General features: G+C 45.1%; 1 protein-coding gene across 9 annotated transcripts in view; it reads left to right on the forward strand.

The window, feature by feature from the left end:
- The window catches only part of LOC137375197 (rho guanine nucleotide exchange factor 4-like), a 578,050-nt gene that overhangs the window by 520,334 nt on the left and 30,907 nt on the right, over positions 1 to 26,809 (forward strand). For 8 of the 9 annotated variants that reach the window (XM_068041983.1, XM_068041986.1, XM_068041985.1 and 5 more), the window contains 6 exons: positions 582 to 761; positions 4,154 to 4,386; positions 6,200 to 6,329; positions 10,154 to 10,285; positions 12,543 to 12,786; positions 14,954 to 15,031. In XM_068041983.1, the coding sequence (XP_067898084.1) occupies positions 582 to 761; positions 4,154 to 4,386; positions 6,200 to 6,329; positions 10,154 to 10,285; positions 12,543 to 12,786; positions 14,954 to 15,031 (997 nt within the window). The remainder of the gene's footprint in view (positions 1 to 581; positions 762 to 4,153; positions 4,387 to 6,199; positions 6,330 to 10,153; positions 10,286 to 12,542; positions 12,787 to 14,953; positions 15,032 to 26,809) is intronic. The other variant, XM_068041984.1, reaches the window with a different exon arrangement.

Below are 26,809 nucleotides of genomic sequence, written 5' to 3' on the forward strand. Positions count from 1 at the left end.
AGCTGTTCTAGCACTCAGCCCACAGCTGGGAAACTTGCCCAGTGGTGTGACTGCGTCGGGCAGCCATCCTGACTCAGCTCCCTGGAATTTTACCAGCCCACTCACCTCCCAGCCTGTCATCCCAGGGCCGGTAAAATCCTGGCCATTGTTGGGGTGGACCAGCTGCTCACCATTAAAATAATTCTCCTTCCTCTTTTAAGTCCCCTGATGTGCACTTGTCCTAGCTAGGAAAGTAAGTAGACACCTCTGATCTTGGGTCTTTGTGAATGTCAAAGGTCTGCCCAGGTGATCTGGCCACTGATTTACCATTCCTCCCTGGGGAAAGGAACACTATGCTTATAGGAGAGCTAGAACTGATAAATTTGCCATGTGGTAAATTCCCAGAATGAACTTGCATCCAGCCATTCTGTGGAACAGCCTGTTTGAGCATCAGTGTGAGAGCTTTAACAGTGCAATGTTAACTGGCACACATTGCTCTATAATTTCAAGGAGGCTGTGAATTTGGGGTTGAGCAATGATCCATACAATATAATATCGCGAGAACAAATATAAGGGAGTAAAAGCTATGCATTTTTCCACAGGGTTATGTTAAGCAGTGCCGGAAAAGGACAGACATGTTCACAGAGGAGCAATTACGCACCATCTTTGGGAACATTGAAGACATTTACAAATTCCAGAAGAAATTTCTTAAAGGTCTGGAGAAGAAGTTCAACAAAGATCAGCCCCACCTTAGTGAGATCGGTTCCTGCTTCCTTGAATACGTGAGTAGTTCTGGCCATTCATCTGATTGCAGGTGAAGTAATTTGACTGAGGAGTCCAATTATTTTTTTCAAAGTGATTCCTGACAACGCAGCCGGCCACTGATGTCATCAGGCTGCGCCAAGGTGTGCACTTGCGCAGACGGGCTCCTGCTGTCTACGCGTGCGCTGTGTTCCGACTTGACAGGAATGGTTAGCACATGCGGCGATGACGTCATCACGTGACGTGTGCATCTTAGGGCAATGCGCCTGGTCAGCCTCTGCGCATGCGCTTTATGCGTACAGCAATGCAACGCTAACGAATTCACCCATGCGTCAAACTCCGCTCCCTCCCCCTCGCTGCTCACTCCGGCCGCTCCGCTCCCCCTCACTCGCTGCTCTCTCCAGCTGCTCCGCTCCTCCCCCTCGCTGCTCTCTCCAGCTGCTCCGCTCCCCCTCACTCGCTGCTCTCTCCAGCTGCTCCGCTCTGCTCCCCCTCACTCGCTGCTCTCTCCAGCTGCTCCGCTCCCCATCACTCGCTGCTCTCTCCAGCTGCTCCGCTCCCCCTCACTCGCCGCTCTCTCCAGCTGCTCCACTCCTCCCCCTCGCTGCTCTCTCCAGCCACTCCGCTCCTCCCCCTCGCTGCTCTCTCCAGCCACTCCGCTCCCCCTCACTCGCTACTCTCTCCGGCCACTCCGCTCTTGCAGCTGCTCCGCTCCCCCCCGCCTCGCTACTCTCTCCGGCCGCTCTGCTCTTTCGGCTGCTCCGTTCCCCCCCGCCTCGCTACTCTCTCTGGCCGCTCCGCTCTTTCGGCTGCTCCACTACCCCCCGCCACTGTTCTCTCCGGCCGCTCCGCTGTTTCGGCCGCTCCGCTCCCCCCCCTCGCTAATCTCTCCGGCCGCTCCGCTCCCCCCGCCCTTGCTGCTCTCTCCAGTTGCTCCTCTCTCTCCGGCCACTTCGCTCTTTCGGCCGCTCCGCTCCCCCTCACTCGCTGCTCTCTCCAGCTGCTCCGCTCCCCCTCACTCGCTGCTCTCTCCAGCCACTCCGCTCCCCCCCCCCCACTGCTCTCTCCGGCCGCTCCGCACCACCCCCCCTCGCATCTCTCTCCGGCCACTCCGCTCCCCCCCCCCTTGCTGCTCTCTCCAGTTGCTCCTCTCTCTCCGGCTGCTCCGCTGTCCCCCCCCTCACTGCTCTCTGGCCGCTCCGCTCTTTCAGCCGATCCGCTCCCCCTCCGTCCCCAACCCCGACACCCTCCCTGGCCCGCTCCGCTCCCCCCACTTTCACCGGCCCGCTCTGCTCCCCCTCCACCCGTCCCCGACCCGCTCCGCACCCCCACCCCCAACCCTGACCCCCTCCCCGGCCCGCTACGCACCCCCACCCCCGACCCCCTCCCCGGCGCGCTCCGCTCCCCTCCCCCACACTTTCTCCGGCCCGCTCCGTTCCCCACCCCCCCCCCCCCCGACACCGTCCCCGTCCCCGGCCTGCTCCGCACCCTCACCCCCGACCCCCTCCCCGGCGCGCTCCGCTACCCTCCCCCTTTCACCGGCCCGCTCCGCTCCCTCCACCCCCCGCCGACACCGGCCTCAGCCCGCTTCGCCATCAAGTGGGTGGAAGACCTGCCTCGGAACAATTAAAGCCTGGGGACCCTGTGCATTAGAAGGTAGCAAACATAACCCACCATTCAGTAAAGGAGGGAAAGAGAAAACAGGGAACTGTAGGCCAGTTAGTCTGACAATCAGTAGTAGGGAACATACTAGAATTTCTTATTAGGGACGTGATAACAAGGAACTTAGAAAATCATAATATGATTGGGCAGAGTCAACAAAGATTTATGGAGCGGAAATCTTTTTTTTGCATATCCTTTGGAGTTTTCTGAGGATGTAACCAAAAGGATGGGATAAGGGGAATTAGTGGATATACTGCATTTAGATTTTCAAAAAGCATTTGATAAGGTGCTGCACAAAAGATTATTTTCTGAAAACTGTTTAAAGGAAGGACTGTGAAGAACGTTATATGTCAATCCTGTTTTTGTGCAAGAATTGCGGAGCAGAATTTTGCCTCGGAGGTGGCGGGACTGGAAAATTCTAATAGTTGCACATCAGGACTGCTCCCCACGCTGTCCCAACTGCGGGCACATTTCCCAGGGCTGGGTTGCCACGTGAATCGGTACCCTACTCCACAGAGGTAGTTAGCCAATTAAGGCTCCACTTAGGGGCCATTTCGGACACCAGCGGCACTTGCCCACTTGTCGCACTGTCCCTCCCACTGAGTTTGAAGGCTGTCAGCAACTCGGAGGGGACCTCCTGGCAGGAGACCGGAGGGCCATTGGTGCCTCCTCACACTGGACCAATGAATGAGCCGCAAGAAAGTAAAGGACTTTCCCTCCACACTGATGGCCCTAACTGTGGGCCTTCTTTTACTTTACATTTTATAGCAGGCTTCCGAGAGTGCCTCCATGTTGAGGTGTCCTCACACTCGCCATTCTGCCTCAGCAACATCCACCTCTGCTGGTGGGACTGTCACCCGTCCAGTGCTGCGGGCCCTCTTATTGTCCCTCCCTTCTCGGGAACCTGCCCACCCTCCTTAATTAGATGGCGAAAGCGGAGATGGCTAATTAGGATCTTGCCTCACATAATGTTGCACTGGCAGGCACCTTGGCGACAAGTGCAAGCTTGGGACCCACAAATGGTCCCAGCCTTGGCTTCCTGACGCCTGCAGGAAAATTCAGTCAATTATGTTGATTTTATAAAAAGTTAATTGGAAGCCACTGGCCTTGGAGGAGAAGATTGAATTCAGCCGTTAAAGAGTTTCTGTCTTTTTCTCCTGAAGAGTTGGCTGTTGTTGAAGTACTTTCCACGGTGCTAACAACTCTGCACTCCCATTTTCCAAGTAGGCATTCTACATGTGTGAGCCCAAATAGCAAGTGTACTGTTCCACTATGGGGGACATTACAGCAGAGCACCGTCCTGTGCTCACATGGAGGTGATTTTCTGCAGAGGTTCTCCTGCTCATATGCTGTTTTTCCAGGATTGCTGAAGCTCTCCCTCCATATTTACAGCAGACCACTAGGTGGCAACCACCTCACCACCCCACCAGCTTCCTCGCCACCCTGGCCTGGTAAATTTACCTGCCCAACAACGATGTCCACATATGGGAACGTTTCAAACCAGGATCACCAACTAGCGAGAACCTCAGCTAGTATTTCCACACCAACCCAGTGACACCTACCTCTGGGTCCACCTGGCATCAGTTAAACCTGCACAGTGTAGCATTTCAAATCTGAGACCTCAAGGCCTGCAAGGTGAGGAGTGGGAGTGGCAGGGAAAGGAAATTGGGCTCAGAACCAAAATCAACCCACAGACGTTTTTCCCCTGTTCATCAGCTGCTGACCTTTCCGTGTTGCTCCTTTTTTCCAGCAGACAGATTTCCAGATATACTCAGAATACTGCAACAACCATCCCAATGCTTACACCGAGCTCTCCAAACTCATGAAGATCAACAAGTACGTGTACTTCTTTGAAGCATGTCGGCTGCTCCAGAAAATGATTGACATCTCGCTGGATGGGTTTCTGCTCACACCAGTCCAGAAGATCTGCAAATATCCACTCCAGCTGGCAGAGCTGCTCAAGTACACCAACCCTGAGCACAGGTAAGGGCCAAGAGAGATTACACTGTGCAACAGATCCTCAGTCAGGGAACTAGCACCTAGGCACACTTAGATCATTCATTGGGATAACCAAAATGGAGAATTTCAAATCAAGTAACTGGATTTTGATTCTCAAGTTGTCAGTTTTAACTGCATAGTTTGACTCATTCTCACAACAAAACCTATGAATTTCAAATTAACAGTTGTTACACAGCAGTTTCACAATCTCCATGCAACTGCACTGGCCTGATGCTAACTCACAGGGGAAGAAAAGAAGGGGAGGCCAAGTTAGTTTGTGTTGCCCTTGTGTACTTTCTATTAGTCGGCTTAGATGTGGCATTGGCAAAAGTTGGTCTGCCTTCTTGTCCAAAGGAATACCACATGCAGAGATGAAAAGATGCAGTGGAGAACCACACAAAAATTTTGAATCCCAAAGTTTTATTCGTCTACATGTTCATTGTGAATTCTGTTCTCTGATCTCACCTGTGACTAGCACAGGTAATAGCTGGAGATTCATGTGGGAAAGTGTGACACTTGGAATCCAAGAAAGACAAATATTTTCTTGATGACGGGAGACGAGAAACAGTGAAAGAGCATATTGATCTGAGTGTATGCAACATCACTAAAAGCCAGTGCATAGATACAAAATGTAATGAAAAAGGCTGATGGATGGTTGGTCTTAATCTCAAAAGGATATGTGAGTGAGGAAGTTATGGTTCAGTAATGAATGGTTGAGAGGTGATCAAATTGAGGTGTTTCTATTACTAAAAGTGTTTATTTGGGTGGATACAGAAAAACTGTTTCCTCTGGTTGAGGATCCAGAAGAAGGGTGTATAACTTTAAAACTAGAGCTAAACTATTTAGGAGTGAAACCAGAAAGCACTTTTTCACCCAATGGGTAGTGGAAATCTGGAGCTCTCTCTTGCAAAAGGCTATGGATGCAAAGACAATTGAAACTTTCAAGACTGTGCCAATAGATTTTTGTTAGGAAAGGGTCTCAAGGGATTTAGTGAAATGGCAGATAAATGAACTTCAGTTACAGATCAGGCATGATCTAATTGAATGGGGTAACAACCTGGAGGGGCTGAATGGCATACTCTTGTTCCTAGTAATTATTTGGCTCTTTGGTTCCTTGATGCAAATTGGACCAAAGAAGCCACATCTGAATACTAAATGCTAGCTGCTGATACAGACTTCTTGATTCAAAGATACCCAGGTAATAGTGGTGTGATGACACACTGGATTTAACTACAGACAGGGGGAGGTCTGTGTAAATAAAATAACAGTTCATTTGATCTTTTTACTTGGTCCACATCTAGCTCATGCAATACCTAAACTAGTGCTGCTTGTAGCTGATAATGGGGTGAGAAAATGTTCCATTCCTCAGCACAGACACCCTCACCTTGACATGTAAAATAATTGAACACTATTTCAAGGAAAAGCTAAGTAGGACCATCATAAATCATGGCGAGAGGCTTTAGGGGAAGGCAAGGCCTTAGTTCCCAACTTAAATGCTGAAAATGGTTGTAGTGTAGTTGTCCAAGCAATACCAATCAGTTTAGATTAAAACAGTTTTGTACAATTTAGGAAGTTATATTATCCTGGAAGGTACAATTCGTAGATTACAAACAAAGTTGGGACAGGTGAAAGAAAAAGTAGGACTAAGAATAACACACAGGTATGATTTGCTGTGTATAAATAAAGTGCAGCTACAGCAGATCAACTAGATGGCAGTTTTCCATTGAAAAATCATTCAGATTGTATTTTATTGTGTGCTTATCCCTGGATTATATCATAATTGACTTCTTTTGCTTAGGGATTACAAGGATGTCGAGGCTGCGCTGAATGCCATGAAGAACGTTGCAAAACTGATTAATGAGCGCAAAAGGCGGCTGGAAAACCTTGACAAAATTGCTCAGTGGCAGAGTTCAATCGAGTATTGGGAGGTAGGAGACAGGACACAATCAATCGTTATCTTCCATCGCAGGTTTTGCTGTCTGAGTGATCCACAGATTTAGCTGAATTGTCTTTTTGTCAAAACCTGTGTTGTTTTCTTTCATGTGTGCATCCTTTCTCATTGTTCAGTACCACAGCAGGCAGCTCTTCAGCCCATCCTACCTGTGCTGGTTCTAGTTCTTCAGCTGAAGCTGTCTATTCTAAACAATTTCCCTTCCCTTTCTCTATTATTTATATTTTTCATTTTCAAATATTTATCCAATTTCTTTTTATTTTGTAATTTTTGCCTCAATTGTCCCATGTGGTAAAACACTCCATGTTCTGATAACCCTCTGTGAAATAAGTGCTTACAACTTGTCCCTTTGTTGTGTCACTGATAACCCTGAGCCTGTGGGCTGGATTCCCCACAGCAATCCTTCCTGAAATGGTGCAGAATAACAGCAGAAAATTAGCTAAATTCTAGTGCCACATCATCAACCCTACCTCAATTTCCCTTCCTTCACCAGCACATGCAAATGCCAGTGGGGTTGTGGAGGGGGGGAGGGGTAGGTTGGGGAGGACAGCACAGGGCCCAGCTCTCCGACTCTACACCATATAGGCTCCCACTCACTAACATGTAGGCCTCAGCCTTGGTCTTTGCTTTGGCCTACACGGCTGGGGCTCTGTTGATCTTCAGGCATCTTCTGCCCTTGCAACAGTTCGACCACTTCTCCTGGTGCAGCACAGGAAGGGTGGGATAGTTAGGTTCACTCTTGACAGGTGGAATCCTCACAGGAGCCCACTGTTTGTATCCAGTGACCCTCGGCCCAGGCGAATGACTCAAGGTTGTGTTGTAGCCAGAGGGTTGCGAAGAAGATTGCTACTCTGACCAAGTTGTAAAACTTAAATGTTGATGTCCAGAGGGACTTGGGTTTAGTTGTACAGGAACACAGAAAGTTAGCATGCGTGTACAGCAAGCAATTGGGAAAGCAAATGACATGTTGGCCTTTATTGCAAGGGGATTGGAGTAAATAATAAAGAGGTCTTGCTGCAATTGTACGGGGCTTTGGTGAGACCACACCTGGTGCACTGTGCACAGCTTTGGTCTCCATATTTAAGGAAGAATATACTTGCATTGAAGCCAGTACAGTGAAGGTTCACTAGATTGGTCCCTGGGACAAGAGGGTTGTCCTATGATGAGTGAGTGAGTAAATTAGGTCTGTACTCTCTGGAATTTAGAGGAATAAGAGGTGATCTCATTGAAACATAGAATATTCTAAAGGGGCTTGAAAGGGTAGACACTGAGGAATTGTTTCCCCTGGTTGGGGAATCTAGAACACGGGGACACAGTCTCAGGATAAGGGGCCAATCATTTAGGACAGTAATGAGAAGAAATTTCTTCATTCAAAGGGTTGTGAATCTTTGGAATTCTCTAGCCCAGAGGGTTGTGGATGCGTCTTCATTGAATAAGGCTGATTTTGACAGATGCTTGATCAGGGAATCAAGGGATATGGCGAGCGGGCGGGAAAGTGGAGTCGAAGCCGCAGATCAGCCATGATCATATTGAATGGCGGAGCAGGCTCGATGGGCCGTATGGTCTACTACTGCTCCTATTTCTTATGTTTTTAAGGAGGGAAATCCCACCCATACCTCCTTGCTACTGATTCATGTACTGGTGAAAACAATTTCTCATAATTACCATTGCGAAACCTTTCAGAATTTTACTACCTCTGTTCCATTGATTAAAAAGAAATTTAAGTCTTTCCTCATTACTGTGAACTAACTTCCTCAGAAATCTACATAAATACAGATTCCATTTGCCTGATATGGAGTGAACAGTCCCTTTATAAAGCTGTGCTTAAAAGTAAGATTGGGCACTGCATGTTTATGAGTTGGACAGTCCAGTTTTTCTAGTGGGCTGTCTGGAAATTTTCACCATGCAAACTGGATGTCTGAAGTGTGGTTCTCGGGTCAGAAGCCCATTGTCCCTCTACCTATTTAATACGTCTTATGTCATTGAAAGTCCTTGCTGTTGACCAGAGTTCTTGGAGAATGGCAGTCAGGAAGGGCGTGGAAAGAGCAGAGGACAAAAGAAATGACCAGATAACGAAAAGAGAGCCCGGCGGAAGGAAAAATCATCAGTCAACCTCGGGCTAACGATATTCACCTTTGCCAGCTGTGGAAGGGATTGTCACAAGTAGTCCTCTACAGCCACAACAGGCCATGTTCAGCTCTGAAGTGACATATACCCCGGGTGCAGTCCATCATCTTCTGAGACGGACGGATACCTGCTGCTACTACTTATGCCATTGGGGCATTACTTATTCAAGGTTTTCAGTGAATTGCCATCAAGAACTTCAGCCATGTTCCACCTGCCCTCACCGCTGTAGAGTCTTGGGACTTGGCAAAAGGGGGGAATCTACTTGCTACTCTCCAAGAACCGGACATCCAATGTCTTGCAGTCAGCATCGCTACCATTTTCTGCCATCTGCTGACACATTCAATGCAATAAAATTCCTCATTGTTTTGATGCGATGACATTCTCACCTACACTCACCTGTAGAGTTAGATTAAATAATACAAAAAGCTAATTTCTTCAATTTGCCTGGCTCGTGACAGTGGCCCAGCTACAACACTTGATAATACTGTACCAGGAAACAAGGGGCTTCCCAATGCTGATTGTGGTTTGTATTAGATGGAGTACTTGCTTTGTCTTTTAAATCTCCTTGTACATTCTGACAAACCCTCTGACAAGAAGATGAGAGTGTAACATGTTAAGAAATTCAGGTTCATTGCTGAAAATACCCAACGCTTGATGTGATGCAATACTTGTCCTATATCATTTCTACAGTGTTCTATTTTAAGGGGAGTCCTTGTGGGCGTCTTGAAATCTCTTTTTTTAAACTGTGAAGAATACGCTCTTTCTGTTGTCTGATGTGGACTCATGAACACTAAATGTTTGTAGGTTACAGAGTAATAAAACACTTTTGTCAATTTCACAACTCATCAGAAATAGTTATGCAAATGCCATTTAGTAGCAGGGACGTGGTGTAACTAACACCAATCTATAATAGTATAAATCTCCCTGAGATAAACCATCGAGAGAATGTGTTCAATCCTGTAAGTTAGTTTCAGGGTGCAGAAAATTGATTACAAAAAATCATTACTCTGTGTTGTAAAGTTGATAAATTGCGTGCACACCAACAGAGAAGTGCCATTGATCACCGAGGGGTTGGTATACTTTTCTAGCATTTTTAATACGGTGCATGTGATTTCAGTTTTACATTCGCAGCCTAATGCGACAATGTGTCAGCTCATAAGCAAAATGCTTATTTTAACAAGCAACTGAAAAATAGTCATTCAACCATTTTTTCTGACTGTCTAAAGCTGGATATTAGGGCAGCCGACATGACCAATACCAAAGGACATTTACTGCAGAAACCATTAAATTTGAAAAGCAACACTGCCCTCTTACAATGTTAAGAAGTGCAAAATTGGTTGGTACTCACAGCATGAACTGTCATATGATCAATTGCATAATACGCTACGATGATTATAACTGCTAGTGTAGACCCCACCCCTCCCCTCCCCCCCACCAAGTTGATTTTAAGGTATAGTAGCACAACAAAGGTACTTTCTTTCCAAAGGACAGGGGACATTTGTGTATCATTTCTGACACTATTCAGTTCCCAATGCAATCATCATCATAGTATATGCAGGAGGCTCAACAGGCTAAGTGATAATTTCCTTCCTATTTCGAGGGGCTGTCTCTGCTCACTTTGCTAGTCTAAGCATGTAAAGCTGCTTCCTAGCAGATCTTCCTTTCTTTCCTCAGGGTGAAGATGTTTTAGCCCGAAGCTCAGAGCTCATCCACTCTGGTGAATTAACAAAGGTTTCCCAGCCTCAAGCCAAGAGCAAGCAGCGAATCTTTTTCCTCTTTGACCATCAGGTGGTCTTTTGCAAGAAGGTAAAAGTACGATCAAAAACTACATAAAACTTAACACTTTGACCTTCTTGTTTACAGAGAACATCTCAGCAACTTAGGAACAAAGGAATTGCTAGATGAAAAAAGACCAAGATCCATCTAATTCTCCTCCTACCATCCTGGTAGTCACATGATACAATGATAATTGAGTTGTACATTAATCATGGCAATCAATCTTTATCAAATAGTCTACAATAGGCTCAGACATGACATAAGGAAAATTCCAGTGAGTTTCGAGAACCATAAGTCCAAAGTCACCTGTTCCTTCCAACCAGGCTACAGTAATGAAGAACATGGATTGATATAGCATCTTTCATGACCTCAAGACATTCCAATGTGCTTTCCAGCCAGATAAATACTTTTGAAGCGTAGTCACTGTTGTAATGTAGGAAACACAGCAGCCAGTTTGCGCACAGCAAGGTCCCACAAGCCACAATATGATAACAGTTTTAGTTATGTTGGATGAAGGATAAATGTTGGCCAGAACACCAGGGAGAACTCTAAAATAAAAGCAAAATACTGCGGATGCTGGAAATCTGAAATAAAAACAAGAAATGCTGGAACCACTCAGCAGGTCTGGCAGCATCTGTGGAAAGAGAAGGGTCACTGACCCGAAACGTTAACTCTGCTTCTCTTTCCACAGATGCTGCCAGACCTGCTGAGTGGTTCCAGCATTTCTTGTTTTTATACCAGGGAGAACTCCCTTGCTCTTCTTCAAAACAGCCACATCTTTTACATCCACCTGAGAGGACAGACAGGCTTCAGTTTAATATCTTATCTGAAAGACAGCACCTCCGCTAGTGCAGCACTCCATCAGTACTGTAGTTTTCACCTAGATTTTTAAGATCAAGGATATGGGACTTGAACCCATATCCTACTGACTTAAGAGGTTAGAGTGTTGCCTAGTGAACCGTGGCTGACACAGTGCTGCTGTACTACTCCAACAATCAGGATGTATTTGGATAATTGTGCTTAAACAGAGTACTAATAACCGTTGACTGAAAGGAGTTTCTGCCTGAAGGTGACAGAGAAATAAATTAACATACACATGTAAAGAGGTGCCAGTTCATTTCCTTGGTGCTGTCAGTCCTCGGTGGGTTCTGTAAGCCAGGTCTCTGAGTAAAAAAATTAGCACACTTCCTCTGAACAAAATTATTTTTAAGGTTGAACAGAATTTTAAAAAGTGCAAGAACTGGAGTGTTATTGGTCGTCTGAATTCTTGCTAAGTCTTATTTTTAAATGGAAGTAAGATTCCAGCTTCAAGCCTAAAGAGCTTTTTAAGTTATTTAGTATTATATTTCATAAATATAGTTCACTCCTGAGCCAACCTCTAAATGTGGGTAAGAGGACTAGAAACAACCGCAAGCATTTCCATAGCTGCCGCCAATCTGATACAGTATGAATATGTGATTCAATTCTAGTTTTACCCATTCTCCATCAAGCAGGCATTACACCAATTTACAAGCTGGGGGAAACTGGAGTATAATAGCAGCCAAGGCTGCTGTTCAGTCCAGGTTTCTCCATCTGTCTGGCAAAGGACCAAATCATAGTATTAATCAGGAATATGGACAACTGACTCTTAAAAATCTCAGTTGGATTCCTGCTTGGAGCAACATTTCATCTTTTACTTCATATTAGCACTGCTTACTCAAAGCTGAAGTGGATGACATGTTTACATCTGAAAAGTATTACAATAGCACACAGTATAAAGTAGATTTTCTCTAAATATTGTAATCATTGAGAAGATAACATGACCCATGGTAGTCAAGATGTTATTTTACTGTTGATTTTTGTTTGATTACATTCCTGAAGTACCTTGGAAATTCCATGGTTAAGACTTCATCCAGTTGTATTTTACTTGGTTAGTTGTTTGTGTAGGACCTTTTAACCATGCCTTTAGCTGACTGGGCCCATGCTCTGGAGTTCCATCCCAAAGCCCTTCCTCCTCTCTACCACTCTCTTCTCCTTTAAGACCCTCGTTAAAACCCAACTCTTTGGCCAAGCTTTCAGCCACTGCTCCTAACATCTCCTTATTTAGCTCAACATACATTTCTATGATTATGCATCTGTGAAGTGCCTTGGGACATATTTCTATGTTAAAGGTGCTATATAAAATGAAAGTCACTGTTGTCACTATAGAAAAATAAAGTGCACTAATGCTGTATTGGTCAAAAGAGTGGAAGCCCACTGGGTCAAAATCTGGTGGATTGTATAATTTGACATGTGGCACATTTCACAGGATCTTCTGCGCCGTGACATCTTGTACTACAAAAGCAGGATAGATACAGACAGCATGGATGTGGTGGATGTAGAAGATGGGAAGGACAAGGAATTCAACATTAGTGTCAAGAATGCTTTCAAACTTCAAAACAAGTTCACAAATGAGGTCCATCTGTTCTGTGCAAAGAAGTCCTCAGTGAAACAACGCTGGCTTCAAGCCTTTGAAAATGAAAGAAAACAGGTTCAACTGGACAAAGAGACAGGTAAATGTCCGGATTGTAAAAATATTAGGTAGGTGAAACAATGTTAAGGTGACTGCCTTCAGTTGCCTTGAATATAAATTCTATCGGGTCAACTTCATATGGATGCAAGCTTGTCACTATTATTGTGCCTGGCAGTACTCTGTCTGCATCAAAGACATGAGATTCTGCTTGGCACCCAATATTGTGTTCCACAAATATTAGGACCTGACACACTGACTCATGTCTTCCCTCACTTGGAGTTGCTGTTGTTTAAATTGCAACATAAAGTGGCCCTCAGCATTGCTGTGAACTTTTCAAAATATTTAATTGATTAAGGTGGTTTGAGATATAGGCACAGTTCTTGATAGAATAGATTTAACCTTATCCATCCTGGGTATTGGGAATGTCCTACCAGACCAGATGCTAGACATAAGCTTCACTAGAACCTGATTTCAGCGATCAAATACATATAAAATTAAATGTTTACATATCACGAGTCAATAGTTGCCCAGATCAGATCCTAGGATCCTGTTAAAGCTAGCCATAAAGCTTTTATGTTCCAGCTGGATTCGTACAGCAGTAGAAATAGTGGGAAACCTGGGTGGAGGCAAAAGGCCTGCTGATGCCTCTATTGGAGTAAGAGGGCCCTGTAGTGGACACCTCTCCCTGCCCCCAGTTCCAAAATCTAGACTGTGGCTCATTTAAAGTTTTTCCTACATCTTTGGTGCTATGCTGACCCTTTAAATTCAGTCACGTCTGACTGCAGCAGCATCACACCCTTCTCCTCCTCGTCCCACCAGGAATTTACCTCACGTAGTTAATGAGGCCCAGGGAAAGAAACTAGACCTGGATGATGGCAGTGGTTGAGGCAATGTGTTGAGTCCTAGCCTGAGCCTTTTGGGCAGATGTAGGATAAATCAGCCCAGAGTCTCAGCATTCTGCCTCTTTTAAAAGTCTTTGATCAAGTAGAATTAACTTTGATACCATTTGAGATTTAAGAAAAATATCTAGTGTTTTTTAAATCATTTTGTTTGATCTTTAAGGTCCGATGACAACATGGAAAGGATTGACAATTACTGCACCTGTCAGTGATGAGAAGTTGAACTAACACAGATTTGAAATGATCCAAATGTTGAAGCAGCTCAAATTAACAACTGGTATTAGCTCAGACCTCTAACATTATTCAGTCATATTGCAGTAACAATATGCAATATTCTATAGGTCAGAGATAGGCCCATGATTCTATAGTTCATAGATAATCCCATGATTCTGTAGGTCAGAGATATGCCCCTGATTCTCTTGGTCAGAGAGGCAAGGATTTAATGGACTAAGTAAGGGGGCAAAGCGTCTGCAGCATAGGGAGAGGAAACAGCAAACATCTTGGTGGCCAGAACTGAGATAATTGACCATAAATTCCCATGCTGGATTATAGTGGTACGTCTTCAATCCTGGCATGAACCCAACCCCAAAATATTTTTTGATTCATACTAGCACAGAATTGACATCCTGATTCATAGGTTATATTGTAGACCACCTCAAGGGAGATAATCACACACGACTTAGGCTTCACACTGGCTGAATATAACTGGAACATGTATGAAGTCACTTTACAAAAAGGATCCTAAGGAATCCACTAAGCTGTTCTTAAGTTTGTATCTTACTAAAGAGCAGGCAGTACGCTTTGCTCTGCACATGTGAATTTAAGCATGCACTGACCTCCAGTTTTCCAATAAACAGAGTCATAGAGAACAGCAGTATAACTTGGCATTGCCAGCTTGCACCATTCTAAAGTAGTTACACCAGTACTTATCATCTAAAAATACCATAATGTAAATATTTCCACTACTGAGGTCAACCATCAGACATTATGATTACCTTCAATTATCCAGTCAGCTTCCCTTGTGGAGATGTCACACTCTACCACAGACTTTCTCCAATCTGTTACTCACTTACTAGGAGTAAAATACAACCAATCCAGACTCCCTAGTTAATATAATTATATTGTTATTAACAAAGTTTTCTGCTTCATCCACAATAGGTCAATTTTTCTTTTCCAGAACTAGCATCCGGATGCATATTTCAGAATGTTTGCTCACCATTCAAAAATATAACTCACTCTGTCATTATCTAATGGGCCATGTTTGATCTTAAAATTGTGCTCATATGTAATATTGTGCTGTTTTTCAAGGCTTTGCCATCACAGAAGTTCAAAAGAAGCAGGCCATGATGAATGCAAAGAAATCACATCCAACTGGGAAGCCTAAAGGTAATTTTTCTAATTTAATAAAGTATCACTGAGCATTCAAGCATGAAACAGGCATTGCAGTTTCAGTTGTTCAATGTAAATTAAATTGTTCATTATAAATATCCTATATGGTGCTGTTTATACTTAGTTAAAAACTTTTCTAAATTAAATTGTTAAAAGCACAAATTGATCAAAAACATTTTGTTAAGACAAATTTCATCATGTAGATAAATTTATTTTGTGGTTATGGACAATCCAAAAGATTATTTGGCACTGTTTGAGGTGATCTACAAGTGATGCCACATGGTGATTTGACACTTCCCAATGAGAAAGGAAGATAATTGACTTAGGGACTATTTGTCCCTCTTGTGGCGGGTTAACAGAAGAGTGCTGGCAAAAGTCTGAAATCATGTTAGGTGCCTACTTGGAGAATGGTGAAGGACACTGATAGACCATAAGGGAGAGACAAAAACAATGGAAATGTTGGTGAAGCAAAATGGGGAAGAATGTAGATTAAAAAGCTGGTTATGTAGTCTATCCCAAAAAGTAAAGATACAGTATTGTCATGTGGCTCAATGGTAGCACACGCTGCTGGCTCAGAAGATTATTTGTTTAAGTCATACAGAGGGAGAGTGGAACTGTCAGAAGTTCCATCTTTTGAAGGAAAAGTTAAGCTGGGGCCCCATCTGCTCTCTCAGGTGGATGTAAACAATCCCATGGCACTATTTTGAAGAAGGGCAGGAAAGTTCTTCTGGTGTCCTGGCCAATATTTATCACTAAACCAGAATCACTAAAACCGAGTATCTGGCCATAATCTCATTGCTTTTTGTGGGATCTTGCTGTTTGCAAATTGGCTGCCATATTTCCTACATTACAATGGTGACTACACTTCAAAACATATTTCATTGGCTGTAGAGCTTTGCGATGTCCTGAGGTTGTGAAAGTAGCGATATAAATATGAGGTCTTTCTTTCTTGACATCACCGAATGTTAGCAAAACTCCAGATATAAATTTTAAAAATAAGCAACTTTAAGGGAAATATTTCATGCAGTTAGTGTCAAAAACACTTCTGAACTTTCCAAACCAGTGAACTCTTTTTTTAATGGATTGCTAAAAATGAGCCATAAACCGGTTAGCTGTGCTACACATTTTTTTACCATTGTGTATGTTGCTAGCTTACTAGCGTGGGAGAAAATCAGTGGCCTTTATGTCACGATTCCAACTGTGGTATGATGGCTGAAGTAGCCACCTCAGCCATATCTATTTTTTCTATTGCAGATAGATGAATGCCACAAACATTAGCCTCCATTTTGCTACTGAGATATGCCTAATATTTCAGGTATTATAGTTCCCTCATTTTCAAGTCCTTATGGAAGGAGGGATTCCCCCGTCATAATTTTCCATTGCACTTGAGCTTGCTGAGCTTGCTAATAGTATAACCTGTTCTATCCTGCTTTTCAAATATATAAACCTTTATAACCTGCAGCATATCAATTCAACAGCAGCAATCAACAGAACAGAACAGTCGTGCAGTTAGACTTTTGCTTCTGATCATTTATTTGGATCTAAATTATTCAAAGCACTTACTGCCAGGGGAAAGATCCAGCACCACGTGGTCAATTTAAACAAAGTAAATGATATTTAAAAAAACTAGAGGTTAAAAAATTCATGCTTTCACTTACCCTAAATTATATCAAGGTAAATGAATTCTGTCAGGTGAATAATGAAATAGAACATGGAATCCATGTATCAAAACACACTTTAAAACAGCATTTTTCTTTATTTTGTCCCAACTTCTGTTAATGTAAATGTATAGACAGCTCCTGTGCTAATTGAACCTCATAAAGCACTCTCCAGATGGATTTAATTCAGTTCAGTTGCTCGAGACGCTGGTAATGTAATTGCATCTGGCTATTCATGGCTGCTATCCTACATTTCTAATTGGGCTGAATGTATACTCCACTATAGCAGTTTGGTTGCAGATGGTGTATTTTGTATTCACACCTTAACTTTCAGGTAAGTGCACCAAATGCACCTACTTTAGAGATGGTGTGTTATTTTCCCTGTAAAGGGGCACCATTTTCATTCAGGATGTATGTGGTGTATGATTAATATGTCTGCTTTTATATGATACTTATGTAGTTTATTTTTTTTAAATTCTAGTGGATACTCCTTTACCATTCTTTCATCCTTTCTTAATTCATGCACTTTTCAAAAAAAAAATGTTGCCGAGCATGACTGTAACTTTATTTGTGTGTTCTGTCTCTTTTTTCCTTCCTTTCTTCCACTCACTCTTTTCTATCCCCCCGTTTCTTGAACAAGATCTCCAGCAGCTGCTGAATGTGACTTCATCTCTGTCTCAGTCCACCACATGTCTGCACGAACCTTCTCCCCAGCATCCAAAACCCCCACCAGCTACCAAACTTCTCGAGACCCCACGGATGTCGCAGGCTCGTCTTCTGCTGCAGAAAGGGGGGGATGTGACTCCCAGCATTTTACGTAGGGCTATGTCCTGGATGTCCACTCACAGCCGAGACCTGTTTCAATAATGATAAGGTGATCAACCTATTGCCCTTTGACTTTAACCAACATAACCAAAACGAGCTTGTAGTTGCTTAAGAATGGATAATGTAGTGAAACATGGCCTTCTGGTCACCTTGAATTTTATTTCATTGGTCATTGGTCACTGATCATGCACGTCCAGCTTTAGTCAGAACCAAACTGATTTCTTAAACAATTTGAATAATGCATTCAAATCCTATGTTCAACATTTGTAACCAAGATCCAATATTCAACCATACTTATATTTATCTATATAGAGGTTTCAGGGTTTCTATCAAAGTCCAAACGTTGCAAATCTTAATCATAAAATGATACCACACATAAGGAGGCCATTCATCCCGTCATCTGTGTGTCAACTCTTTGAAAAAACTATTAAATTAGTCCCACTCCCCTGCTCTTTCCCCATTACCCTGTAAATTTATCCTTTTCAAGTATACATCCAATTCTCTTTTGAAAGTTACTGTTAAATCATCTTCCAACCACCCTTTTGGGAAATGCATACCAAATCACATTGCACAAAAGCTTAAAAAAATTTATAAGTTAGCCCAGTCTTTAAAAAATGTAGAAAATGAGAAACAAAGACGGCTCTTTCTTGCAGTCTTCTATGATCTTGAGATAATTTGCCTTCTCCCTGAAATGTGAAGTCAAGTAGCTGCCAATCAAGAGGAATTTCCAACAAACAATAATAATTGACCTCAAAATGACCTCAGAACCTATAGGAGTAACTGAGCAGTGACCTTCAAGGGAAGAGGTTAGAAGCTGAATCTGGCATTCGTAATCCAAACCTTAGATTTCCCATGAGTGATGCATAAGAAGTGTATTAGTTAAACAAAACATTTCACCTACAATGAAACAACATATCGTGGCGCAGTGGTTAGCACCGCAGCCTCACAGCTCCAGGGACCTGGGTTCGATTCCGGGTACTGCCTGTGTGGAGTTTGTAAGTTCTCCCTGTGTCTGCGTGGGTTTTCTCCGGGTGCTCCGGTTTCCTCCCACAAGCCAAAAGACTTGCAGGTTGATAGGTAAATTGGCCATTATAAATTGTCACTAGTATAGGTAGGTGGTAGGGAAATATAGGGACAGGTGGGGATGTTTGGTAGGAATATGGGATTAGTGTAGGATTAGTATAAATGGGTGGTTGATGTTCGGCACAGACTCGGTGGGCCGAAGGGCCTGTTTCAGTGCTGTATCTCTAATCTATTCTAATCTAATCTAATCACATGGCCAGAACCTATCAATTAGTCCCTGACTAGTGTAGGCTGTCAGTGCAGTAATGGAGAAGTCAGCTTTACTGCAACTTTACAACTGATCTCCAATAAGAACTGATGTATGGTTGGTTCAACAGTCACGTGGGTAACTGCTTTGTGCGGCATGTGTAATAAAATCATGAATTTGTTCTTCATGAAAGGCTTCATGATTTTATTACATATCATGTGCAGAAGAAAATTTCCACCATGTTTGTTATTAATCGCAGATCCAATTCCCCATCTGCCTGATGCTTTCACATTATTCCCTTTTCACCACTCACCCCCCATCTTTTCACACAGCTCATATCTCACTCACTTATGGACTGCCGGACTCATGTCCACATCTATGATGTAACCCACTGTTTGTACCTTATTGGAGTTGACCCAAAGCAAAGCACAGCAGTAACATGTTATCAGGACCATGTTTCATTGGATTCCATTGTTCAAATTCCTTTTTCAAAGAAACCACAGGCAAAACCCCACGTTTCTGCCCCAAACTCACTCAATTCAAAACACAAACCCTCTCAGGATTTAGTTGTTACACTTAAAATTGCTTTAAACTCTCAGCTCCAAATACCCCTTGGATTTGGCTGATAACTTACAATCCTCCATGCGATTGATCCTTACTGTGAGAATTTGTAGGACCACAAGCCAGGTTGACCATTCTTGATCCTCCTCCTTGACTGCAGTGCCAAGCCCTTCAATCTTGTCCTTTTTATGATGATCCTTATCAAAATATCATAAACACATCTCCTGAAGCCATCCTGCTGGATGGTCAGCACTAGCACCTTATAATCCATTTCGTCTGTTACCTGCCTGGTCCAGACAGATCCACTCAGTGCAGATGTTATTTCCATGACCGAGGACAATGAACTTCACCAAGGCTGAGGTATTCCAGGCTCCAGAGCTGATATACATGCAAAGGTTTCTCTCCTGTCTTGACAGGAGAGAATACTGTGGTCTGGGGCTGGTTAGTTGTAACAGTGGCCTCCCCAATTACTTAATTGGGTTACATGATGGGAGTTATCCTATGCCACTCTTATGATAATGTCCCAAACTCCAGTCCTTTAACAGTATCAGTTCTGTTGTGAGGTTGGAATGTTTGAAATTGACCCCTTGGAATGCAGCCTGCCTCTGTATGTTTTGTGTTGAGGTTTGGCTTTTATTTACTGTACTAGTGTCCATGGGGGTTGGGGTTTTTCCCCATATTTTATAAAGTCCAATTTTAAAGTCCAGCTGGGAGGGGGGGGGGAAGGAATTCCGATGCCACATCTCCCCCCTTTAATATCTCGAATACTAGAGATATTACCTCCGATGAAATCTTCCGTCACGTTACAGGAATTGTGAGCCTCAGTTAAATCACTATCCGTACATTAGAATCCATTATCAAACCCCCTCTTAACCATTTCCCCATGTTTTGCCTTTTGGTTTTTTGTTTCAGTTTACACAACATTCTTAATACATACAATGTTATAATCATTTGTACAATCACCAACACGTACGAAGCAACTCAAATCCAGGAGGGAATTTCAATATTGAAACTAATATCCCACCGAGGTGGGGAGGCTATTTCCCTGAAATCATCCCCCATGTCTCTGTTCCTCTGCTCAAGAATGTAATAGTGCTTTTGAGACAGTTCCACCTCCTTCACCAATTTCGTGAGATTCTCGGGCAGGAATGGAATATCATATCCAAAGTGGGCTATGTGTTCTTGGTGGTTTGGGAGGGCACTGCCTACGGTGAGCTTCACCGAGATATGATCCCAGATGGGGATTATTCTTTCTTGTGAAATCTGAACCTCCATCGGGTGCTTAAAACAGAAGGTCGGCTCCTGAATGGGGAACCAGGTGTCATTGTTTAGCCTAAACTGGCTCACGCTGATGGTAACACAGTATGTCCCATTGCCCTCGTTTGCCACCTGAGGTGGAACATGGTCCTGAACCATCACCTCCATAGTGCAGTTGATGGGGTGTGCACCTTCTGATGCAAACCCGCACACCGGTCGGTCAAACTCATTCAGATGGCATGGGCACAACACCACATGCGCACTCCTTTCCTGACACCCCTTTAGGTCCATGCCAGACATGGCGCTTTCCCATTTAACCACATATGGAGGGGCCTTTTGATGCCGCACATGTACCCCATTTTGGATGACCCCAACATTCTCCACCTGGTATGCTGGCGCCAGCCATTGTCGCTGGTCCATCACTGGCATCCTGAGAATTATCCCCATTATAGTTTGGTTATACTGGTCACAGTCAATTGGGACTGGGTACGCCTCAGAGGCCAACTGCAGCTGGCACAGGTTCATGAGGTTGTCGTGGGTGCTCATGGCCCTTAATTGTCTGTTATCGACCCATGATTGTACGCGACTCTGTTTCAAATCCTCCAAATTACCGCGCTCCTCACTTAGCATCGTACATAACGCACGCATCGTTCTGGGCTGCCCACTCTGACGCATTCCGGTCCTCTTTTATTAGTTTGTTTATAGTCTGAGCATGACTTTCCAGCTCAGCTATTATTTCTTCCAGGCGGATTGTCATGACTTGGTTTTCTTGTAACTCCTGTCCTTCAATCTCATTACCTCCCCCTAGTATTTTCTTTAACTGATCCCGCAAGGTGTTGACCTGCAGTTGAAGTTGGGCACTTTCTAAACTATTGATCAGTGATGTCCCTGTATTAAACACTGTGGCTGCGTCATTGATTAACTCCCTCTTCCCTCCTCCTGAACCAGTGTGCCTGTTACTGCCCAATTCATACAAATCGTCCTGATTTTTGTCCCCGTAATTTAGTTTATAGAATTGTCAGAACATCTCCTTTGACTATTTCTCATATGGCTTCTCCATCTCTGCTGGACACCACCGGGACAGTTGTACCTCCATCAAATTGAGGACGACAGATGCTATCTCATAGTGCATGTCATGGTACAACACCTTCCCTGTTGGAATTAGCACCAACCTGTTTCTGGGTTCAGGTGTTGTTAGAGGACACTTGACTTCTATAACCTGGGCCTTTGGGGCCCTGGGTAGGTGCTGTTTTCCAAGTGCTATCAGTTCTGTAGCTAAGCTGGTGTTTGGGGAATCTGGGACCACACAAGAGTCTAGACTCTGAATCCAATCTGGTCCGGATCCAGAATCCTGCCATTGGCATTTGAAAGCAACGACTGCCCCCTTCCGGCATTTATGTTCTGATCCCCACACACACACACACAAATCCCTTGCTCCTCCTTCCACCATTTGTCTCAACACAATTTTGCTCCCCACTTTGTCCCAGTAACCCGTCTAAACAAGTCGTTTCCCAATCTTTCCCGGTCCCTGAATACATCACCCTTAGTCTGATCCGTCTTTCGTAACTACCACCCACCATCCCATTGAGATGCTCCCCTGGCACTCCAGGCACACTTGCCTTCCCTCTTTCACCGTACCTTGCTGGCTGTAATATTTAATCTTGGGCAGGGCACTGATACCTCACCGAACTGGTATCTGGTGGAATTGGAGTATTTGGTCGAATTTGACCCAAACCAACCCGGCCGCTTTCCCTCATGGGAATATATGGTTGCCCCATCTGTGTCCCTTGTCTTGCCCTCATGTGTTATGATGGGTCCAGCTCCCCCTATACACGTCTGGGTGAAAGACATCTTGGTGTCGCACCGGTCCATCTGTCCGGCTCCCACCAGTATTGTCATCACGCTCAGCCACAGGGTACGTCCCATCTTGTGTCCTTTGCTTCTACAGAGAAGAAAAAAAAAAGTCAAATAGTACTACTCTGTGAGGGGTCCTCCCTCCACAGGTCAGACTTTAGTTATGTACAAATTTACATGGGGTGCCCCAATTACCTCATTCACCCTTCCTATCTATCTGGGTGGGGTCTCTTGTGACTCGGGGTTGGTGTGTAGGGAGGCGTCTAGGGCACCCTGGGTCGGGGTGTCCGACTGCTTCTCCTTACCACCCTGCGGTCTGGGTCCTTGTCATCATCCCAAAACATGAGGGAAGGACTCACATTCATCAGGCTCATGATTGTACCTTTGGCCCTGATTTGTTTTACCTTCCTTTCCTCAGGGTCATAGAGTTTACATTTGTTAATATGGAACCATTTTGTCCATTTCGGGAACCGCACAGCGTATACCATGGTGCTTGCCTTGTCCATGATACTGTACGGCCTCATATACAGCAGTTTGAATGCCCCTACCCGGGCATAATTCCTCACCATGACCTGGTCCCCTGTACTCTGTGGCTCCAGCAGCAGTTTGTTCTTCTGATGCTGGCTCCCCATATTATTCACTGCCTCCAAATGTATTTCCCTCAGGGTCTCATAAAGATCCTTTACAAACCTATCCTGGTTGATCTCTCAAGTCTGGGTTTCGGTCAGGACTGGCACCAATACATGAGTCGGGTCCACATCACCCTCCAGGTCATCAGTTCGTGTGGAGAGTGCCTTGTGCTTTTAGAGAGGCTGGCCCTGATGTTCATTAGGATTAGAAGCAGGACTTCGTCCCACTTCTTTTGGTGCTCTCCTATCTCTTTCCTGAGCCTCTCCTTTAGAGTCCGGTTCATCCTCTCTACTATACCTGACGACTGAGGGTTGTGGGCTACATGCCATTTCCCCTGTATCGCTAAGAGCTTCAGGGTGGCCTGCATAATGCATCCTGTGAAATGGCTCCCCTGATCTGACTCCACTATCTAAGGCAGTCTCCATCGGGAGAACACGTCCTTTACCAGGATCCTAGCGGTGACCAATGCCGTCGCTGTTCTAAATGGGAAGGCTTCCACCCATTTGGAAAAAACATCTACCAGCACCAAGCAGTATTTGTTGCCGGATTTAGTGGTGGACAGTGGCCCTATGAAGTCTATCTGTATTGATCGCCAGGGCCCTTCTACACTTCTAACGTGTCCCAGTGGGGCTTTCTTGCAGCAGGGCTCCAGGTTATTAGCAGCACACACCAAGCAGCTATCGCAGTATTCCCTTACTTCTTCCCTGAGATAAGGCCACCAACCTGCCTCCTCTACTCTCCTCCAGGTCGTCTCCGGCCCTGCTGGATGTCCAGCACCCGGTCCCCCGAGGGCTAGCTGTATGAATTCCTCACTGTATTGCACGTGCACGATCCACCTTTCTCCTTTAAACAGCATCCCTTCCTTAACCACTGCATCGGCTGCTCCAAAAGGACCCTCGATTGGCTCCCCCTCTCCCATTTTCATGATCATTGTCATCAGAACCGCATCTTGCGCTTGGACCTGGGTCAGGTCCGGGGGCAGATTAACCTTCGGTGTGCACCCTCTGTCCCCTTACAGTGGCAATCTGTCCCAATGGGTACGGGTCCCAAAACACTCCCTCCCAGGCCCCCATCCTTGCTAACTCATTGGCCTTCTGGTTGCCTACCCATTTAGGTTCTGTTTTTGAGTGCGCTTGCACTTTCTGGATATAGTATTCCCCACCGTTGCCCGTGACACTCAATATTGTTGTTAAAAGCGGGGCCGTTAGCAATGGTTTCCCGTCTGCGGACTTGAATCCTCGCCTGGTCCATACTGCCAAATATTCGGTACAGGAGTTACAGATGAGCATTGAATCTGAGTATATGGTGTAGGGAGTTAGGAATTCTTCGGGGTGCGAAGAATAGGCGACGCGTTCATTGTGGTGGGGAGTTTTATAGCCTTCTCTATTCCAGCTTTGGGGTCATATATTCCACACCCTGTCCTACGGTCTCTGTTTGTTACTGAGCTGGATGCATCCACATATATGTCTCTCCCTGTCGGGTGCTCCCCAGCCTGGAACCCCACATCAATATCTCATACCCCTTCTACTGAGCACACGTGATCTGTCCCCGGATAGATCAGATTCAGGGTAGCTTTGGTTCCACCAATCTTTCCACCGTCAGGTTCATTTGGGAGGGCAACAATGTCCATCGGACAATGTGATTGCTACTCACTGTCACATCTTTTATTCTACCGTCCAGCAACATCTGTGTCGGGGTGTGACAGGTTAATACAATCTCTGGGGATGACCCTGTAAAAGACTGAAAGCGTTTCACGGCCTGGTATGTCGCCAATAGGTGGAATTCACAATTTGAGTAGCCCCTCTCTACATGGGTCAGGACTTGGGAGGTGTAAGCCACTGGTCTCAGCCTGTCGTGTCGCTGTTGGAGTAACACCGCACTCAAACTATCCCCGGTGGCCGCTACCTCGAAGTAAAAGTCCTCATTTCCATTTATTGCTCCCAGTGCAGGGGCGGTTTGGAGGCTCTCCTTCAGGTGGGTAAATGCCTCCAGGCAACTCTCATCCCATTCCCATTCTACCCCTTTCCTAAGGAACCTAAGTAAAGGACCTGCTGTTGCACGTAACCTTTGATGAACTCCCTACAGTACCCCGTTATTCCCAGAAAAGACCTTACCCCAGATCTGTCCTTTGGGGCAGGTAGTTCGTGTACTGCTCTCCTTTTGGCTTCATCAACAGCCCTCTCCCCTGCCTTAATCGTTAATCCTAGAAACTGCACCTCCTCCTGCCCAAACTGGACCTTCTATGAGTTCACCTTCAACCCTGTCTCCTTTAACAGCTTCAACAGCTCATCCAACAGTGACCCGTGATCCTTGGTACTACCCGAGAACAGTAGTAGGTCATCCACGTACTGTATCAGCTGGCTGGGCTGGCAAAAACTCTTCAGGGCATCGGCCATACATTAGTGGAAAATCGAGGGGCTGTTGTGAAACCCTTTCGGAAGGCACGTCGATGTGTACTGTTGCCCCTTAAATGTGAAGGCAAATTTATATTGGTCTTCCCGTCTTCGTGGAATAGACCAAAACCCATTCGCTATATCCAATACAGTGAAGGTTGTCGCCTCCGCAGGGATATTCCCTATTAAATCCAGCACTGCTGCTCCAGTGGGTGCATAGGCGGGGATGTTTTTATTGAGAACCCGGTAATCCACCGTGACTCTCCACGACTGATGGGGCTTCCTAACCAGCCACAGGGACGAGTTTACTTGGGTTCTCAGGACACCCTGCTCCACCAAAAAGTTCAATGCGATTTCCAATTCCCTGTCTGCCTCCCTGGGGAAACTGTATTGTTTCTGAGGTTGCAACATTGGATCTCCCTGTACCTTCACCTCTACCTAGCACAAACCTACCACTACCGCTACCCTATCACAATCGTGTCGGTGGGTTGTGAATACAGCGAGATTCTCTTGTACACATTTCCGATACATGGTTGGGGCGTTTTGGACTAAATGATCTAAGTCATAGCTTCCCCTCGGCTGCAAAGTGCAGGTGCTACCCTTCACCTTGTCGTCCTTGGGGATTACAAAAATCTCCTCTAACTCGTCTGAGTCCACTGCCCCCCATAGACAATGGTTTTTCATGTCTACAATGATATGTTGGGCCAGCATGAAGTCGGCTCCCAGGACTCCCGCGCCAGCCTATTCCCATTGCAGCAGGACGCATTTCCACTTAGTGGCAAGGGGTCCTAACTCTATCGACAGGGAGTTCGACACTGTTTCAGCCTGCTCTTTCCCTCTGAAGCCCATTAATTTAAATGGAGTCCCACTCGACCAGGAAGAAGTGGTCGGATTAGGTGAGTGGGCTACCGTGCTGGAAGCTCCAGTATCCACTAGATACTCCCCCTAAATGTCCTGTACTTTCATTTTTATGCAGGGTCTTCCCCATTCATCATATTTGAGCGAGCTCAGGCTGGGCATGGCTTAGTCATTGGGAAGGAGGAGGGGTGTTGGGCCTCTCACTGCTCACTGTGGTGTCCAGTTTTCCCTGTCCCTTGCCCATAACCTGTTGTAATGCGGTCACCAGAAGTTTCACTGGGTCATCTACAGTCTCCTTCTCTGCCTCCACTTCCCGAGGCTCTGATTCTGGGGAACCCCTGTTTACCTTCTCCTTCTCCACCTCTACTTCCCACGGCTTTAGTCCTGAAGAACCCCGATATCCTGGCTTCCCCCCTTTCGGGAACCTCCACCCCCTGAGCCTGGGAGTTCCCTGTTCCCGCTACCTGCT

Source organism: Heterodontus francisci, chromosome 11, assembly GCF_036365525.1.
Source record: "Heterodontus francisci isolate sHetFra1 chromosome 11, sHetFra1.hap1, whole genome shotgun sequence".
Taxonomy (NCBI): domain Eukaryota; kingdom Metazoa; phylum Chordata; class Chondrichthyes; order Heterodontiformes; family Heterodontidae; genus Heterodontus; species Heterodontus francisci.